The sequence below is a fragment of the Zalophus californianus genome, chromosome 7 (genome assembly GCF_009762305.2).
Source record: "Zalophus californianus isolate mZalCal1 chromosome 7, mZalCal1.pri.v2, whole genome shotgun sequence".
Classification (NCBI taxonomy): domain Eukaryota; kingdom Metazoa; phylum Chordata; class Mammalia; order Carnivora; family Otariidae; genus Zalophus; species Zalophus californianus.
In genome coordinates, this window is record NC_045601.1 from 15,006,918 (window position 1) to 15,026,115 (window position 19,198).

A 19,198-nucleotide genomic window follows, 5' to 3' on the forward strand; every position below is an offset into this window, starting at 1 on the left:
TAGGAGGTTACATCTTTCACAGATAGTTCTTTTCTCAGTATTGACATCAGAAATTTTTGAACCTTTCAGACTCACATTTCAGCACACATAAATATTTGTGTAATCAGTTTGTTTCCTGGGAAATTTTTTTCGGACCGTTCAGTATTTTGAAAACTATAACATAGGAACATGTGTATATTATACATGTATATGTATTTGTGTGTATATATATATATATAGTTATTCCTATTTACCAATTTCTCTCATATTTTTGTTTGATCTACGCCCTGTCCTTTAGCCACGCTGATCCATTAATCTGGTTCAATAAGGGGAAGTAAACCCTCCTTAGAAATTGTCCTTTCCCTCTCACTGCAGGATGAGGCCAGTGCCCTTGCTGAGAGCCCTTCACTGGTCCCCTCACTGACATGCTTCTCTGTGGTCTTAGGCTTTCCAGCGACAGGTGCACGAGAGCCTCACCCAGCTGGAGCTGATCAACAAGCAGTACCGTCGCCTGGCCAGAGAGAACCGCACCGATTCCACCTGTAGCCTGAAGCAGATGGTTCACGAAGGCAACCAGAGATGGGACAACCTGCAAAAGCGTGTCACCTCCATCTTGCGCAGACTCAAGGTCTTTCTTTGGCCTCCCCTGTCACTTAGAGACCCAGAGGACGGGATTGGGCCATGCGAACCTATTCAGACGCGATCTCAGTGACGTTTATAAGATTGGGATGGCAAGAGTGGTTTTTAGGGTCATTTATATGGTAAAGGATTACAGAGTTCTCATTGTGTGTTGAGAAAGTGACTTTCCAGAAGAACGTTGGAATTGGTAGCGTCATCTCCGTATGTGCATGTGGATTTTAGTTTTTTATCATTTTCTTTTCACATCCAGCATTTCATTGGCCAGCGTGAGGAATTTGAGACTGCTCGGGACAGCATTCTGGTGTGGCTCACAGAGATGGATCTACAGCTCACTAATATTGAGCATTTTTCTGAGTGTGACGTTCAAGCTAAAATAAAGCAACTCAAGGTAAGATAGTAGTGATTTTTCAAATTGCGAGGAAGATGCGAAGAGGAAGAGATGTGTAGATCCTTTTGTAAAGAACATAATAAAGAACTCATTTGAAAAAATTAGTTCTCGATTAAAAAAAATTCAGAAAATACAAAATGTATTAAAAATGAAATAAAGAACATTACCCAAAGATAACTACCATTAGTCTATATACTTTTCATTATTAACTTCATTGCCAGGGTGTTAGGAATCTTGTTTTTTGGCTGGGTTTTTTTTTTTTTCTGCTTTCTTTCTAGCACCTTCAAATAGTTCATTTGACTTCCATGTTCCAACTTGCTCATGTTGGGATTTCATTCCACATATTCCATAGCCTTAGATGCCAAGTTAATTTTTAAGCATATTTGATATGTTTCACCATGCAGTTCCAACACAGTGGCTAATTAAAAATTTGAATAGTGATACGCATTAGATATAAGGAGTCCCTAAAAGGAAGAGCGTTTTAACAAGTTGAGTATTATGCGAGAATAAATTCTCAGGATGAAAAAAATCATAGATTCTCATAGATTCTCAGGATGAAAAAATCGGAAAGTAGCAAGCCCTGATAGTGAGCCCCACCCCTTCCCCACGGACTCTTCCGAGTCATTTCACAGACAAACCAATATTTAAAACCTTCAACGGGAAATTTCTACCAAGTGGTAGTTGACTCTTTTTAGACTCAGGAAGGGTCACAGAGCTTACCACCATGCTCCCTTCTCCCAGCAGCCTTTTCCTTAGTGGGTAATTTCAACTATTCCAGGGTTTATTCTTATGTTGAATTAAAATTTGTCCCTGAAATCTGTCCCCACTAGCTTAACTCTTTTCAACTTTATAGAATGAGTCTAAATAATCCCCCAGAATTCCTTGTTTTTCAGATAATTATAATCTTTTCTGATCATGTCCTGAACCAATAAAAGAATCATCTGAGAAGAATTTGTGACATTATCATTTGGACGGTTTCTCTTAGTCATGTTTGACATATCATCAGAAAATCTAAAATTAAAATATTTAATTAACTCTCTAAAATGTTAAATTTATTTCAGTGGCATTATATTGCTTACCATTGCTTTTCATTAGGGATAACCAGTGCTATCAACTTTATGATGGGTTTAAATGTTTTTCCTGTGATTCTCTACCCACACTGTCTGTGGCGGTAAATTTCATTAGCCAAAGGCGCCTTTCTGGTCATGGAATTCTGACGATTCCATTTCTGACTCCTGTTCTGATTTAAAATTTTTATGTTTGACTTTAGAAAGTAATAGCTTCTTGGCTTGTCACTGTATATGGTAAATTCAATATCCCCTGCATGGTTTTTCTAAGTATATATCTTATAATTATTTCATGTCACTGTGAACAATAAAAAAATTACACAAGATTTGTGTTCTCCAGGCCTTCCAGCAGGAGATTTCACTGAACCACAATAAGATTGAGCAGATAATTGCCCAAGGAGAACAGCTTATAGAAAAGAGTGAGCCTTTGGATGCGGCCGTCATCGAGGAAGAACTGGATGAACTCCGGCGTTACTGTCAGGAGGTCTTCGGGCGCGTGGAAAGATATCATAAGAAACTGATTCGCCTGCCTGTATGTGATCTGGTGTTTTTTGTTTGTTTGTTTGTTTTTTCATTGTTACTATGTCTAAAGAGAATTAGTTACGTGGGGTTAGGTAGCATTGGACAGTGGGTTCCAATCTGAGCTCTGACATGTGTTGGCTACATAACCTTGGGCATGTTACTTCACATCTCTTGCCTTGATGTCCTCAACTGTGACACTGGTTTAATACTACTACCTACCTTGTAGACAGGATTGCTTCGGGTATGAAACAATTAATATACATGTAAAAACCTTAGAGAGTACTGGCACATATCTTCTATGGGAGATAAAGACACTTCTAGAAGAAATAAGGAGATGAAAGTGAGCAATGCAAACAGTTGCTCAGTTGGTGAATTTGTTTAGTTGAATTTTTTTTTCTCTTCCACTTTCCTAATTGCTACCACAGTCACGTCACAAAATGTTATTAGAATATTTGGAATATTCTGTGATAAAATATATCTTGCTTCTGGGATATAAGGTAAAAAAGGACCAGGTAAAGTTTTATTAGTAACCCCCTTTTGTTCCTGAAATCTGCCATTGTGTAACTATTGTATTGCAGGCACACTACTAGGCTGCCATCTTCTTTTATCTAACTATTTGAAGTATGTTTTAATATTCTTTCCGTTTCACCAGTGATAAAACCTGGAGCTTTGGTAGATTATAAGACATTTTTTAAAAGTGATCAGAGGATTCCTACTTATTTGATGATAGGAAGTTATAGATTTCCCCCACTGAGGTAGGAATACGGCCCAGATAAGCTCAAACACTGAGATTTGGTGAGAGGCAGAGCAAGAAGTGGTAAGGGCAGCATCTGACCACTGAGGTGATGGAGTTGGCTTGACTACATTTCTAGCTCCCGGATGATGAGCATGACCTCTCTGACCGGGAGCTGGAGCTGGATGACTCTGCAGCTCTCTCGGACCTCCACTGGCGTGACACCTCTGTGGACGGCGTGCTTTCCCCCCAGCCTTCCTCCAACCCCTCCCTCTCACTCGCCCAGCCCCTGCGGAGCGAGCGGTCTGGACGAGACACCCCTGCCAGTGTGGACTCCATCCCCCTGGAGTGGGACCATGACTATGACCTCAGTCGTGACCTGGAGTCCGCTGTGTCCAGAACTCTGCCCTCTGAGGATGAAGAGGGTCAGGATGATAAAGATTTCTACCTCAGCGGAGCTGTTGGCTTATCAGGTAGGAAAGGGCTTTTCCAATAGGCCAACTTGAAAGAAAATAAAAAGGACTGAATATTGTATTTGAAATGTGTAAACTAAACAGAATCCTCTTCTTTCTTTCTCCATTAGAATAAATTGCACATAATAGAATAATTGGGTATTAATGTGATTATCAAATCCAAAAATTGGCATGACCATTGGTTTATCCCACATAGACTTACATTCTTACTGTGGGACAAGCACTGTGTAAGTATTAGGAACACTTGGTTCCTTTTGTTCTCAAAGAACTTATACTCTACTGTGGAACACAGACAGATAAGCAACAGCTGTGTGAAACGTTGGTGCTACAATGTAATGTACATGGGGTGGTACAGAAACACAGCCAAGGGTGACTAACCAGAGCTTTGAGGAAAGGTTTTAGGGAAAAGACTCTTGAGCTGAGACCCAAAGGATAAATGGGAGTCAGTTAGATAGACACGGTGAAGTTGAGAGGAAGAGAGGAGAGGGTGCCCACCCAGCTTGATGATCAGCCACAGAGCTTTTGGTCACCCGAAGTTCATCCAGAATGACAAGGCTATAGACTGAGAGACACAGAGTGGACAAAGAGGAGATGGAAAGGCAAACCAGGACCTGGTCAAATAGCAGCCTACTTGCCATGGAAGGGTATTCTCTCCTGAAGGTGCTGGGGCACCACTGCTGATCTCTAAGCAGGAGGTAACATGATCAGATACATACTTTCACAGAACCTGTCTCAATACTTTATGGAAGGTATGACATTGGAGAAAAGCTCAGATGGAAACATTTTATGATCAAGGATAGAGAGATGATGGTGGCCTGAACTAAGGAACAACACTGGGGGATAGAGAGAATGGAAGAGAAGTGACAAATCGTGACAAGCCTCCTCCTTAAGTGATGGTTGATTGAACTGGGATTGAGCTGACTTTCAGACTTGGGTATCTTGGTGAAAGGTACAGGTAGCCTGAGGCCCTGAGGACCACAAGAGGGAGAGAATGTTGTGGGTGTCTGTGGGCCAGGGGGCAGGGCAGCAAGAAGGGGGGAGGTAATGATTCAGTTGTGAATTCGAGATACTGTAGAATATATAAATGGAATACCCAGCAGCAGTTGCATGGGTCTGAAGTTCTAGAACTAGAAATGCAGATTAGGTGGCTATCCACATATACATGGTAATTGTCCATGAGGGAAGGGAGGAAATCACCCGAGAAAAATGTATAAAGCCAAACAAGAAAGACGAAACTGTAGTGAAGGGGTGGACAGAAAAAGAGGAACACTGTAGGAAGGTGAGTAAAAATAGAAGAAAGAATCAAAGGCCAAGTCGCAGCACTTGTAAATGTGTCTCACACATTCTCCAAAAGGGCGTCTCTGCTTGTCTCTGATGGTTCACATTTGGATTCCCAAGGGTATGACACTGTCTAAAAAGAAAAGATTTCCCTCATTTTTATTTTGTTTTTACAGCAGAGCCCAATAGGCATTTCTTATCTATCGCAGTGCTCTCCAGTATGTAGCCATTAAGCCACATGTGACTGAACATATCGAGCCCTGAAACGTGACCTTGCAAAATTGAGATTTGCTGTGTCAAATGCACTTATGTGAATTCACAAGTTTTGAAGACTTAGCACAAAGAAAGAATGTAAAACAGTAATAATATTTATGGTGATTACACGTCATAATTCAGATATATTGGTTTAGCAAAGTAAAGCACTAAAATTATTTTCATCTGTTTCTTGTTACTTTTCTTAATGTGGCTCTTAGAACCACTAAAATGACATATGTAGCTCACTTTATTTCTACTGGACGGAAATCTGCTGCTCTAGAATCTGTCTGGATTGAAATCTCAGTTCTGCCAATTACTACCTGTTGAAACTTGGATAGGTCATTTAATTCCTCTGGATCTCAGCTTTCTTATCAATAAAATGGGAATAAGACTTCCATGCACCCTGTAGGGTTTCTTCAAAGATAAATGGGTGCTTAGAATGGTGCTTGGCTCATAAAACATTCTCAGTGTGAGCTCTGATGGTTTATTTCAGGAAACCTTCTGTGAGCACGCTCACACTCCTCTGTCTGTCTAGAGTGACTAACCTTTTTTTCCCTAGGAAAGTTAATTCCCGCCACAAGGAATCTAGCTGTCAACTTAGACTGTGCTCTTTTTGCAGATGTAATGATCCCCGAAAGTCCTGAGGCCTATGTAAAACTCACAGAAAGTGCAATCAGAAATACCTCTGGTAGGCACAAAATGCCAAAGCAAGCCTCCCCCCCTGACCTGTAACAAGCCTCCTCTCTCAGCACATCTGCTGTCCCTCTCACAGCTCTGTGGCACCAGCATGTTAAGGAACCACCTCCTTCTCTTGCTGCTGCAGTAGAAACAGACAAACAAAACCCCATTCTGTTGATCAACACCAAGAATAAGATTTTAGTAATCAAGTTTCAGTGAAACGACTTCTCATCTTGTTAAATGGGAATGGGTCTCATTAGGTATAGACCTGTGATGAAAATGGGAGATGGAAGTGCTAGTCTTCAGCATCTGTGCCCTGCTCGAGGGTAGCCGTGCTGATTTCGTGACTTGAAGGATCCATAGACTTACCTGCACCTCGGCAGTCGGGGCTCAGGGCTCCCGGCCCGCACACGTGACCTCAAGCCCACCATTCATCCTCCTGGTCTCAAGGGCCACATATAAGATCAGGGGTGAGACCAGATGTCTGGCTCTAAAAAAAATTGTAATTGACCTTAATAAGTCTTACCCCATAAAATAAAGAAAGGAAAATGGAACCAGTTTTGTTTAATGTTGCACTAGATAAACTATAGGTCAGCATAGCTGAGCATTTTGGGGGAAGGTGGAGAGAATAGGGTTTGAACACAACGATGCAAAACTGAATTGTAAGGGTATAAGTTTACACTAGTTTTTGAAGCCAAGTAGCATTACTGAAATGGTGACTTCCTCAGTGATACCCAGTGAGAGACCTCTTCCAGGTGTATTTAGAAGGCCTTTTTTCAAAAAAAATTAATAAAGCTTACTAATATATGTTCTGCTTTCACCCTGCATTAGCTTCACTCTGACAATCAATGTTCAGTTCAAAAACCATAACACACGCACGTGCATACACATTTTGCGCACACACACACATCATACTTTGAAAGGCGATGAGCCAGGAGTTCCAGGCTCTAAGAGCACGCTTAGATGCAAATGCTAAAATCTTACCTTTTCCTGGTTTTGGTTTGGGTTTTAAACAAAAGCAAGCCATTGGTAGTTTGGTGTCTCCACCCATATGTAACCTGAACTAGTCTCTTCTTGGTTAACTTGAAGTCATAGCTTAAGCGAATGATGCAGCCCAGGGTGACTGTCTTCTATGAGCACTACCTTCTGTTGAGATGCAGAAGGAAAACAGAGGGTTATATCTTTTTCTGCTTGATAAGTGCCTACAGAGGGAATATGAGAAATAGCTGTATCTTGGTTTGGGGGCAGCAAAAGGCACCACCCTAACCTTTTGGAGAGGCCTCCCACAGCTTACAACATGTAGGTTTTCAGGGAATCAGCTGGAAGCAGAGCAGACACACAGTCTGTTAGAGCCCCCTGCAGAGCCCTTTTTCAGTATCTGGCCTGCTAGGACTCTGAGCCAACCACATTCATTGATTGGTCTGGTCTTTGAACTTCTAACTCACCAGCACGTTAGTACTAAATTTGCTTTGTAATGACGCACACATACTCCCTTTCTGTACCGCCTTAGCCAAAGTAATTTCTCAGACTTCTCCTTGAATGTCAAGCGTGTTAAAGGTTCTTGTGGTTGACACTGTAGGAGCTCCCAGTGCCTTCGAGTCGCAGATCCGACAACTGGACAAAGCCCTGGATGAGAGCCGTTTTCAGATGCAGCAAACTGAAAATATTATCCGCAGCAAAACTCCCACGGGACCGGAGCTAGACTCCAGCTACAGAGGCTATGTGAGTATCCTGACCCTTGTGATGCCAGCAAGCCCCTGGGAATCATAACCGTCCATCTGCGGCCCAGGGCTCTCTGAGCTATCGAAGCACCATGCCGTCCTTGAGCTCATGGGCTCGTGTGTACAAAACGAAGCCGCGCTAGCAGGCTCCCTTTTGAGTAAAACGGGCCCATGCTCAGATGCACTGACCTACTGCAGTGACCAGCCTGTTCCTTTACATGGAGAACTCCATGAGATCCATTTAAATGAAAGCAACAAAATGCTTTGGCTCCCAAAAGTGATTAGGCATTTTTCCAAACTCATCTAATAATTTTGGGGCCAAGGTTATCCTTGGAGCAGCAGATTTAGCTAATAGATTACTAACACGGAATATACTAAGCATGCAATAACCCCTTTCCTGGGGTTTATTGATTCACTTACTGGCTTTAGGAATATTTTTATCCTCTGTTATCAGTATGCTCATTCTGGAGAAAACAAATCTGACTAACAAGAGGGATTTGAAGAACAGATGGCAAAAGATTGTATATATTACTAACTTCTGTTTTCAAAGTTCATACCTAATAAAGTATATACTGAATTTATTTGCTCTGCTCAAGTTACTGACCAAGTAATTTTTCTTGGAGAACTACCCATTTTCCTACACATACTTAAGAAAGAGAATTTAAAAGTAAATCTCTTCCATGGCTCATACTTTCTTTTCACACCCAAAAGACTGCCTAGTAAAAGGAAAGAAAAATTAATTTCCCTAAGTCTAGTGACAACTCCAATGTACTGATTTTTGAAACCAGAGAAGAGAACTGTTGTAGTTTATATATGCTGATATTAATGTCACAATTACAGAAGAGTAATCAATCATGAGTTTATTTCCTGTTTAGTTTGGCCTGTTATACCAACTTCTATTATAGTGAAACTTATTTTTTTTAAATATAATAAGATTTCATGGTGATCATGCTGACATCACTGAGATTGTACTCAGTCTCAGTCAAAAATAGTCAAACGTCATAGCAGTGTGATTTGTTAAAGGCTTTGAAACGTAACTTTATGGTTAGAGCAAGAGTTCTTTGCTGTGCATGACGTTAAAGTTGGAGTTGGAAGGTTTTCCTTTGATGTTAGAATTTATTCCCTTAACACCTATTAAACATTGCTTAAATTTTCTTATGAAACAGCTGGCTTTAATAGTACTTTCTGCTTTTAAGTATTTTAATTATTTAATGCAAAAAAAATGTTCCTTTGAGATTTGTGGTAATATTATTGTTCCCACATTTCAGTTTAAGAAAGAAGAAGCAAGTTGCCAAAAATTATATATTGTATTGCCAGCTGAGGGCTCTGAGTTTGAAATCCCAGATTGGTTTTTAGTCTAAAACAGACAGAGATGTAAAAGAAATTCTGAGGGATTCTCATGCAAAACCCAGTATGTGAAGCATATCTTCAAGGCACTGTTCTGCGTGTGTATGAATGTGTCCTGTGTCGCAGGAACGTGTTTTTGAACTTGATTTTTTGTTTTTAGCAGACTTTTTTTTTTTCCACAGAGCAGTAAAACACAGCCACTGTCCTTTTTAAGGAACTAGAAAGATCTTTTCCCCCAGAAACTCGTGTACTTGTGAGAATCTGAGAATTCTGTGAAGGGCCTGTTTTCTGTGTCTCAACAGATGAAATTGCTGAGTGAGTGCAGCGGAAGTATAGATTCAGTGAAGAGACTAGAACACAAACTGAAGGAGGAAGAAGAGAATTTCCCCGGCTTTGTTAACCTGAATACAACGGAAACCCAAACAGCTGGTGAGTGAATAGTGCAGGTCAGGAAAGAGGGAAATAGAAGATCCTGAAGCACCTTGTTGCCCCTGTGTTACCCTGTGCCCCTCAATTCGCTCTGCATGATTCTCCCCTGAGAGCTTTCCTCCACGTTACGATGATCTCCTGACAGAAGGGGGTAGGGAACGCATCCCGTTTATTTGAATGCACTTTCTCTAACATTTTTTTTAAAAGATTTTATTTATTTATTTGACAGAGATAGAGAGAGAACACAAGTAGGCAGAGTGGAAGGCAGAGGGAGAGGGAGAAGCAGGCTCTCTGCTGAGCAGGGAGCCTGATGCAGAGCTTGATCCCAGGACCCCGGGATCATAACCTGAGCCGAAGGCAGACGCTTAACCGACTAACCGCCCAGGCACCCCTCTCTCTAACATCTCTTGTGTGGCATTTTATTTTATTTTATTTTATTTTATTTTATTTTATTTTATTTTATTTTATTTTATTATTTTATTTTATTTTATTTTATTTTTATTTTTATTCTATTTTTAAAGCTTTATTTATTTGAGAGAGAGAGAAAGAATGTGAGTAGGGGGAAGGGGCAGAGGAAGAGGGAGAGGGAGAATCTCAAGCAGACTCCACACTGAGCACAGAGCCCAACACGGGGCCCAATCTCACAACCCTGAGATCATGACCTGAGCTGAATCCAAGAGTCAGCGCTTAACCGACAGAGCCACCCAGGCGCCCCTCATCTGGCATTTTATATATGTGCTCTCCAAGTTCTGTTGCAAAAAGAAACCAGTTGAATATCATCTTCATACACTTTACTGCTTATTACTTCATAAAGCTCTTTATGGTATAAATCCTATGTAGTTGTTTTTTTTTTTTTTACCCCATTATCATTAAAAATGCGGATAGGATAAACACAGCCATTATACTGTTTTGTTTTGGTTTTTGTTTTGTTTTTACACTGACAACAACAGAAGTGCCTGCTAGAATTACTTTTCTTTCTGTTCTTACTTATACATAACCACCGATGTATCTTTGAAGCATCTCCCAAACACCCTGCATGGAGAAACGCAGCTCACGCATCTGTGTGTGTTGGGTCCTGTAGGTGTGATTGACCGGTGGGAACTCATCCAGGCCCAGGCCCTGAGCAAGGAGCTGAGAATGAAACAGAACCTCCAGAAGTGGCAGCAGTTCCACACGGACCTGAACAACATCTGGACGTGGCTGGGGGAGATGGAACAGGAGCTGGAGCAGCTGCGGCACCTGGACCTCAGCACTGACATCCAGGCTATCGAGCTCCAAATAAAAAAGCTCAAGGTAGCTGCCCTCAGCCTTTCCCACGGGGGCCAGACAGAGAACTGCCCCGTGGACTGCCTGGCCCGATGAAACCACTAGCTCTAGCTGGTCTGTTATCACCCAGCTGCGGGGAAGTTGTCAACAGAAATGAACACAAATGCCCAACCGTCCCAAACCAGTATTTATAGAACAGGTTTGGAAGGGCAGAAAGATGGACCACGTCGTAGAACCAGCCCCCGTGTAAATAATCATATATGATTTAATGACTTAGTTCTTAAGGAATGACTAATATTAAAAGTTTGTGAAACATCCAGGGACCTCTGGGACCTGTTTACCCTCTTTTAAGGGAAATGCAGAAATGACCAGGTTCCTGCAAGTCTGTATCTAGAGCTAGAGAGGTTTCCTCTCCAAGACTGTGTCTCTCTGACTTTGTAGAGACGTAGTGGAATTGTTTGACATTCTGGAAAGAGCAGAACATCTGAAATAGATTATAGTAGTAAAAGAAGCAATATGCAGTGTAATGAATACAACAAAATAAAACTGTGGGGTAATGATGGTAAAACACCTGGCATGTGCACTTGATTTTGGCCTGGATGGGTGTCTGCCCGCATGGGATAATGTCCTCTAGCTCCATCTCCAGGTCTTAACACTCCTCCTTAGCACAATTCTTGAAATGCATTACTCTGTGGAGACTTTTGTAAGCATACTCTGGATTGAGAGCCCAGTTTGTTTTTAATAACTCCTTCAGTCCTTTCATTTTGTTTGGAGAACATCAAGATGTGCTCTTCCTCAGAATGGAGCTACCTAGGCTCTCCAGGCTCAAGGGTTAAGTGTGCTGCATTTGTGTCTCTCGGGTTTTGTGTATGTTATTTATTTTGAGGTGATGTTTTGGTGGCTTGTTTTGTTTGTTGCTTGTTTTAAATTTGCAGAGAAATGAGTCTTCCCCACTGTTGCTCAGATTTCTTCTTATAGAATAGCCTCTGCACCAGCCCCATCAATTTCTGGATGAAGCATCAGATGGGAGATGCGATTTATATTATCTGGATTATAAAATGCGTTTGTCTCTAGTGTACTTAAATTATTTTATTTCCTCTCTGGGAAAATGTAAGGCAGTGTGTATGATGACCAAACTCCTTAAAAAGTTGATAAAGCAAATGTTGGCCGGAGTCTGAGACCTAAGTGAGATTAGGGTGGGAAAAGGAGACCTTGAAAGTCAACCTGTGTGATAAGAAAAAGCCACCCTCTGTGTGCCTTCCCCAGTCCTTCCTGTTTCCTGAATATAAGTCTGTGGAAAAACCAAGGATCTTTCCACAGTATCTCTTGATCTTATAATATCTCTGTGGTCAAATCTATATTACTGCATTTTAAGAATCTATTGGAAAGTGAAAAATTAAGACAAGCTGGAGACATAACAGAAATGTTGAGAACTTAGAAGAAAATGTAGCGTGGGTAGATGTGATTTGCAGGATCACTGACCCTGAACTAATCTGGGGATGTTTAAACAGTACCCAGATATTGAATCATTAATGCATAATCATGTGCTGCCCAAGTTGTTGGAATAGTTCTAGATTTGTGGGAAATGCATAAAGCAAAAATCAAGTTGCCTAGTTTTTTGTGAAATCAAAGTGAATTGGTTAGCTGTTGAAATACCCAATCCATTCTCTTCACCATCACAAGAATGTGGCCTATGACATTGGCAGGGTTCTCCCCTTGTGGGCCACTAACTCTCTGTGCCTACCAAGTCCAAACAGCTAGAGGCTGAGGCCTGGGAATCTGCCTTCTTAGCAAGTTTCCCATTTCATTCTTTTGCACACAACTTTAAGTCCCATTGGTCTAGTGATGAGATTCTTACACTAGAACATCCCCTGCTGCCCAGAACCCTTAGAGCCAGGTCTGGGTTTGTTTTGTTTTATTGTTGTTGAACTCCTGTGCTGTGGGTTGAGCTCATCAGACTCCTTAGTTCAGTGCACAGGGTCATCAGCGCTTCCTGCAAAGTTCCTCTTAATTTTGTTTATTTATCCTATTCCACCACTGTTTTCTAATCTCCATTCCTGAAACCCGTGGCAACCATTCTTAAATACTGAATGAGTATTCATTCATATGTGCATGAAAAATGTGGATTTGTATGTGTGCACGTGCCTTTTAAATCACATAAATGCTCTCATATTACACACATTGTTCTGTTTCTGACTCTTTCACTCTAACACCATATTTTAAAACCTATTCAAGTTGTCAAGTGTACATCGAATCCATTTCCTTTAACTACAGTGTGGCCCTCAGTGGTGTGCATCACTGTCTCTTATCTAGCCATTCGGTTAAGGCCAGTTTTACTGAATGGATCTTAATTTGGGTGAAGCATTTCCTAAGGTCTTAAACTATGCTCTAAATGTTTTTATAATTATTTTCTTTCTTTGGTTGCTCTCCTTTCTCTTTATAGGAGCTCCAGAAAGCTGTGGACCACCGGAAAGCCATCATCCTTTCCATCAACCTGTGCAGCAACGAGTTCACCCAGCCTGGCAGTGAGAAAAGCCAGGATCTGCAAGATCGCTTGTCCCAGATGAACGGGCGCTGGGACCGTGTGTGCTCACTGCTGGAAGAGTGGCGGGGCCTGCTCCAGGATGCACTGATGCAGTGTCAGGTTTGTGGGAGTCAGACATTTCCAGTGTAGCTGAGTCTGGGACTTGATTTACCAAGGTCACTTCGAGGGATGCAGTCGCTCCCCAAAGCCAGGATTTGAATGAGATAACTTTGTGCCCAAACTATTCATTACACTGGAGAGTCTGTACATCTGGACCCCGTCTTTTATCCAGCTAACTGGACTATTCCCACAAGTTTATCTCAGCCCCAACTCATTCATTCATTCATTCATTCATTCATTCAACAGATATTTACTGAGCACGTTGGCAGACATTTCCTGAACATGAAAGTAAGCATTACAAATATTTACTCATCCATTCGACCACAATTATTTGATGAGTGCCCACTCTCTGACAGATATTATGCAGAGCAGTCAGGATACAACAAAGCCTCTACTTTTGTTGGGGAAGACAGACAGTAAAAATGCAAGTAATTGCTGGACACCTGGGTGGCTCAGTCAATTGGGCATCTGCCTTCAGCTCAGGTCATGATCCCAGGGTCCTGGGATCAAGTCCCGCATTGGGCTTCTTGCTCAGCAGGGAGCCTGCTTCTCCCTCTGCCTGCCATTCCTCCTGCTTGTGCTCTCTCTCTCACACACAAATAAATACATTAAAAAATGCAAGTAATTGCTTAACCAAGATGCTTACAAGTGTGGATGATAAGAGTAACTGAGAAAAGCCACTTTGGGATAGAGGTCAGGGAATTTCTATGAATCTTTGAGCTGACACTGGAGGAATATTGCCAGACAGAGCCAATGGGATGTCCCAGAAACAGGAAAGGGCTTAGTGTCTTTAAGGTCAGAAAAGAGGCCAGTGGGATCAGAATGTAGTCAGAGGGGCGGGGATAAGAAAGATCAGGGAGATGCTTAGCAACCAGATCATGCAGGGTCTTGTAGGTCCTGTTGAGGAGCGGATTGTATTCTGAGCACAGTGTAAACCTGCTTCCCAGGTTTGCATGTGTCCCAAGAATACCTTGAAAGCAGGTACGCAAGCTGTTGTCTCACCCCTCACCCCCTCCTAGCCCTGTGCGTAAGAGATTTTCAGTAACTACGTGTTGAATAAATGAATGAACAAATGGATGAATGAAGGATATAGGGATCAGATTAAGGCCTTACAAGATGGGAAGGTTTGAATACAGGGAAAAGGGAGAAGAGTTGCTTCCTTCCAAACTGTATAGTAACCCTAGAAATTAAGTATTTGATGCCAGGTTTTCCTTATGTCTAAATTCTCCCTCAAATAACAAACTAGATGCTTTTGGTGAGAATGTGAACTCAGAAAATTGCCACAGCACCAGTGCCTTTCTCAGGAAGGAGTTGTGCATAAGACCTTAAATCCAACGTATCTTTGCCAGTGGTAGCAATTGTAAAGAGTGGAAATTTAAGCTGTGAGGGAAAGAAGAATATATTATTCATGATGATTTTATACTCCATTTTTTTTCTTCATAGGATTTCCATGAAATGAGTCATGGTTTGCTTCTTATGCTGGAGAACATTGACAGAAGGAAAAATGAAATTGTCCCTATTGATTCTAACCAGGATGCAGAGACACTTCAGGACCATCACAAACAGCTTATGGTAAGATGCGTGAGCTCTGACGGCCTGGCTATTCATAGCAGTCATCCATTTCATTTACAGAAAAAGAATGGAGGTGATTTTTTTTTTTTTTTTTTACCTTTTGCATGCTGGTCTCTAATTTTCTCTTTTTTATTTGTTAAGTTTCTGATTTTTGTGAGGCAAACATGCTTATAGAAGATGACATCTACCAGCTTTAGAATCTGGTTCTAAAGTCATTCTCAATTGTAGAGATCTTAATTAGTTCTTCATCTTAATTAGGTTGTTTTTACTAAAGCAGATCTTTGGCAATTGCACTTATTTTTAATTTAAACTGTATTGGTTACATCTATGTATAAAGTAAGAGTGTATTGAGTTGCTTAAATTTTATTTTTATGGACATTGAAACTATTAAAATAGAAAGAGACCATTAAGACTTCTTAGAAGAAATTAAATGGGGGGTGCCTGAGTGGCTTAGTCAGTTCAGCAACTGCCTTGGCTCAGGTCATGATCCCAGGGTCCTGGGATCAAGCCCCACATCGGGCTCCCTCCTCAGCAGGGGAGTCTGCTTCTCCCCCTTGCCCTCTCATGCTCTCTCTCACTCACTCTCTCTCTTTCAAATAAATAAATAAAACCTTAAAAGAAGAAATTAAGTGTATCAGATTTAACAGTAACCTTGTCACCAAGTTTTGTGAAAATGAAGACAAAAGGTAAATGTGAGAAGGTTATATTTTCATTATATGAGAAAAAGAAAACATGCCAGTTCTCAAGGAGAAAGAAACTTTTTCTAGCACTGAATTCAAAAGGAAATTTGCAGAATCTCTGCGTAGATTCTTATGCAAAGGACTTTGGACAATATAATGTACAGTGTACTTAAGGGATTTTATAGAAGATAAAGCAGTATATTTGAGTTCCATTAGGAGAAAATGATTTGCATTTTGTAGTTTTCTGTATTTTTAAAATGTCATTTCTCAACATTTAATGCTTACTAACCTAACCAACAGAATTGGGAGCTTTTAATTCAGTGCCATAAAGGTCTTAGAAACCAAGAGGGAATAGCTATGCAATGGCATTTTTACTGACTTTTGACCTCAGACATTAGTTGTAAATAATGAATCACTACTATATCCTTCAAAAAAATCTTGGACAAAGATCAGAGTATATACTTAGACATATGTGAGTTTTGCTATATTTATATGTTAATGTTTCACTTTCTGTATAAAAGAATATCTTACGTCTCTTTTGCATAATACTTGACATTTTAAGCACATTCACATATATTCACCAATTTGAACCTTCCAATATACTTACTGTGGACCAGGCAGGAAACGGTATTGTCATTTTCCGAAATGAGAAAACTTGAGACCAGAAAGGTTCAGGGGCCTTATAAACTGTTTTTGGCAGAGGCAGGGTTAGAACCCAGACCCCCGATTCCTGAATGCCAGGGGCTGCTTCATTCTTCCCTATGTGAGCACAGCATTCAGATACTCAGGTTTAATTGTCCACTAAGTTAAACTGATGTCATTCTGCCTTTTTGGAATTTTCCCCAATTACCGAAAGCTCTTAGTAAAGCATTTCTTATCACACACATAGCAAATAAGGCATGAGCTCTTGGAATCCCAACTCAGAGTGGCCTCACTGCAAGACATGTCTTGCCAACTCCTGGTGAATGCTGAAGGCACAGACTGTTTAGAAGCCAAAGAAAAAGTCCATGTGATTGGAAATCGGCTCAGACTTCTCTTGAAGGAGGTCAGTCATCACATCAAGGAGCTGGAGAAGCTATTAGACATGGCAAGCAGTCAGCAGGTAAGCTCTAAGCAGACATCATTGTTAGCATTTCTTACAGGAAACCAAAGAAGCATCATCTTTATCCATTTTTAGAAGGACTTTGAATATAGTACTTGTCAGGATAAAGTGCCTGCTCTCAATCACTGCTCTTACGAGTCCTGTCTCAAAATAAAAAAAGGGACTCATAAACTTTTATAATAGGACACTGCTTTTGATTCTATTATATCAAAAAAACCTCTTGCAATTGTTACTGCTGACCCTTTACCATCTCTACTGTGGCATTGTATTTTACCCTGTTTATTTAAGAATTCACATGTGTTCAGTCACACGGGTGAGGCAGATCATAACCAATCATTGCATATGAGTTTTGTATTCAAACACCAGAAGGCATGAGTTCTCCTGACATAGACAGCAGTTAATTCATAGAAAATGTCCTCCACTCCTTTACTTTTTATATTTTCTTTTCTTAAACCTACTGCATCGTGGTAGTATTATTGGTTTTGAGAAATGCATTTGTAGATACAGAGATGCTTGGTAAGACTTCAAACAATTCGTTGCAAAATCTTGGTTTGAACACACAGACGCCCTGCACTCTCATAAGCCTGCAAAGGAGCAGTCTACTCTGAATAACAGAGTAGTGTAAGACATTCTACAAAAGCAGGCTCCTGGATGAATATCTTTTGTTTCTAACTCAAATGAATTGGTTTCTCTCTGGTCCAAGAGACCTGTAGTGTAAGAACCAATTCCTTCACCTCCTTCACTTCCACTCGTCCACATCTGTGTCACTAAGAAATGAGAAAGCTGCAAGTGACATAGTAATTTCAAAACTATACCTCTATTTTCCAGCAGGACCAAATACACAACCAGAAAATGCCTAATACACTAGAAGAATTAGGTTCTGTTCTTAGAGTTGTCTGATTCTATTTTTCCCAAGGAATGGTTCAGTTTTTATGGAGGATGGGTGGGGATGGGCTGGTAAATGCATTGTGGATTACCAAGTCATCACAACTTTGGGACATGGAGTCATTAAAGGAATCTATTTCCTATGTAGGATTTGTCTTCCTGGTCTTCTGCTGATGAACTGGACACCTCGGGATCTGTGAGTCCTGCGTCCGGAAGAAGCACCCCCAACAGACAAAGAACGGTAACTTTCCACCGGTCCTTTTCAGTTGGCCCATGGGAGGGAATGCTGGGGAGCAACAGTATCTGTACCTACCTCAGGGTCCACAGGCTCCCCCTGGGGAAAGCAGGAGTTCCCCTACAGAGGAGGGTGGTCACACAGTAACACAGTGAAGTGTTGTTTCCTCAGCCCTGCGGCATGCCCTCCCCACATGCGCTCAGGAATGGAAAAGAACATTCTGTTTTTCAAAAGAAGGAGGGCTCAATGTGTGGTTGGTACAGGGAGACAAATTAGTTCTCTTGCTCCAAGGGCCATCGCTAGAATGGTGTTCCCTTGTTTCTTTGGTGGCTCCTCCCTTCAAACCACTACCATCATAGTTCACCTAAAAAAGTAGGTTCTGTGTAAAGGGGCGCCTCAGCCAGAGCAGACAAAACTGTGTGAGTGTCTCATGAGACCATTGAATGTATGAGACAAGTGGAGGTTCTGTTGAACTCTCAAGCGAAGAAACTCCCGAAGGTGGTTCTGAAGGTTTCTGATGACTGTGCTGCCCGCAAAGAGGCAACAGCTCAAGAGGACTCAGCCACAGAGCCTTTGGGAGGCTGCCTCACTGGCATCCTGTGAGAACGGAAGGACGAATCTGGCCCCTGCTACCCTCTATACTTTGATTTCTCTGTGTAATTAGAAGCTTGTTTTTGTTTTGTTTTGGTTTTTTTTTGTCCAGCTTTATGATTATATTCATTTTTATTACATTCCATTTTCCTTAGTTTTTAGAAGTATTGACTTTGTTTGTACTTTTTTTGTTATAAACACTTAAGTTCTATGCTGATAAATGTTATTATCTTATTTAGGATTTTTTTTTTACTACATTCACTAGTTTCCTATAGATCCTAGTTTAAGAATGTGAAGGAATACTGGCTTTTCGAGTCAAATTCTAACCCTGATTTAATCTGTTGGGTCCTCATCATTCTACAAAGAAAAATCTCGTATTGCCATTGTTATTTATTTATCTACCAAGAATTTCAATACTGTTTCAGTGTTCTAGAAGACAAAAATATAAGGCGTGCTGACCTATATATTTATTGTCAGTAAATCCTTGGCTGGTGTAGAGTCACCTGTGTATCCACCATGAAAAATGGGGGAAAATATACCCACTGTGGTGGGGACTCCCAAACCACAGTTTCTGTTTCCTTGGTGACCAATGATAGAGATGTGAATTTATTTCACTTCTTCAACAGAAGAAAAGCCAGTTTCCTGAATTCATGGGTACTGATCATTTCATTTTATTTATTTTTCCTTTGCTGCACTTTTAGTTTAATTTTTTTC

General features: G+C 40.9%; 1 protein-coding gene across 1 annotated transcript in view; it reads left to right on the forward strand.

Annotated features, from left to right (window-relative positions):
- Positions 1-19,198, forward strand: part of SYNE1 (spectrin repeat containing nuclear envelope protein 1) — a 454,337-nt gene that overhangs the window by 426,333 nt on the left and 8,806 nt on the right. Inside the window, 12 exon segments of the mRNA XM_035728590.1 lie at positions 425-607; positions 869-1,006; positions 2,414-2,605; positions 3,468-3,801; positions 5,954-6,022; positions 7,592-7,734; positions 9,383-9,509; positions 10,591-10,802; positions 13,219-13,419; positions 14,863-14,991; positions 16,561-16,773; positions 17,807-17,899. Coding sequence (XP_035584483.1) covers positions 425-607; positions 869-1,006; positions 2,414-2,605; positions 3,468-3,801; positions 5,954-6,022; positions 7,592-7,734; positions 9,383-9,509; positions 10,591-10,802; positions 13,219-13,419; positions 14,863-14,991; positions 16,561-16,773; positions 17,807-17,899 — 2,034 coding nt within the window.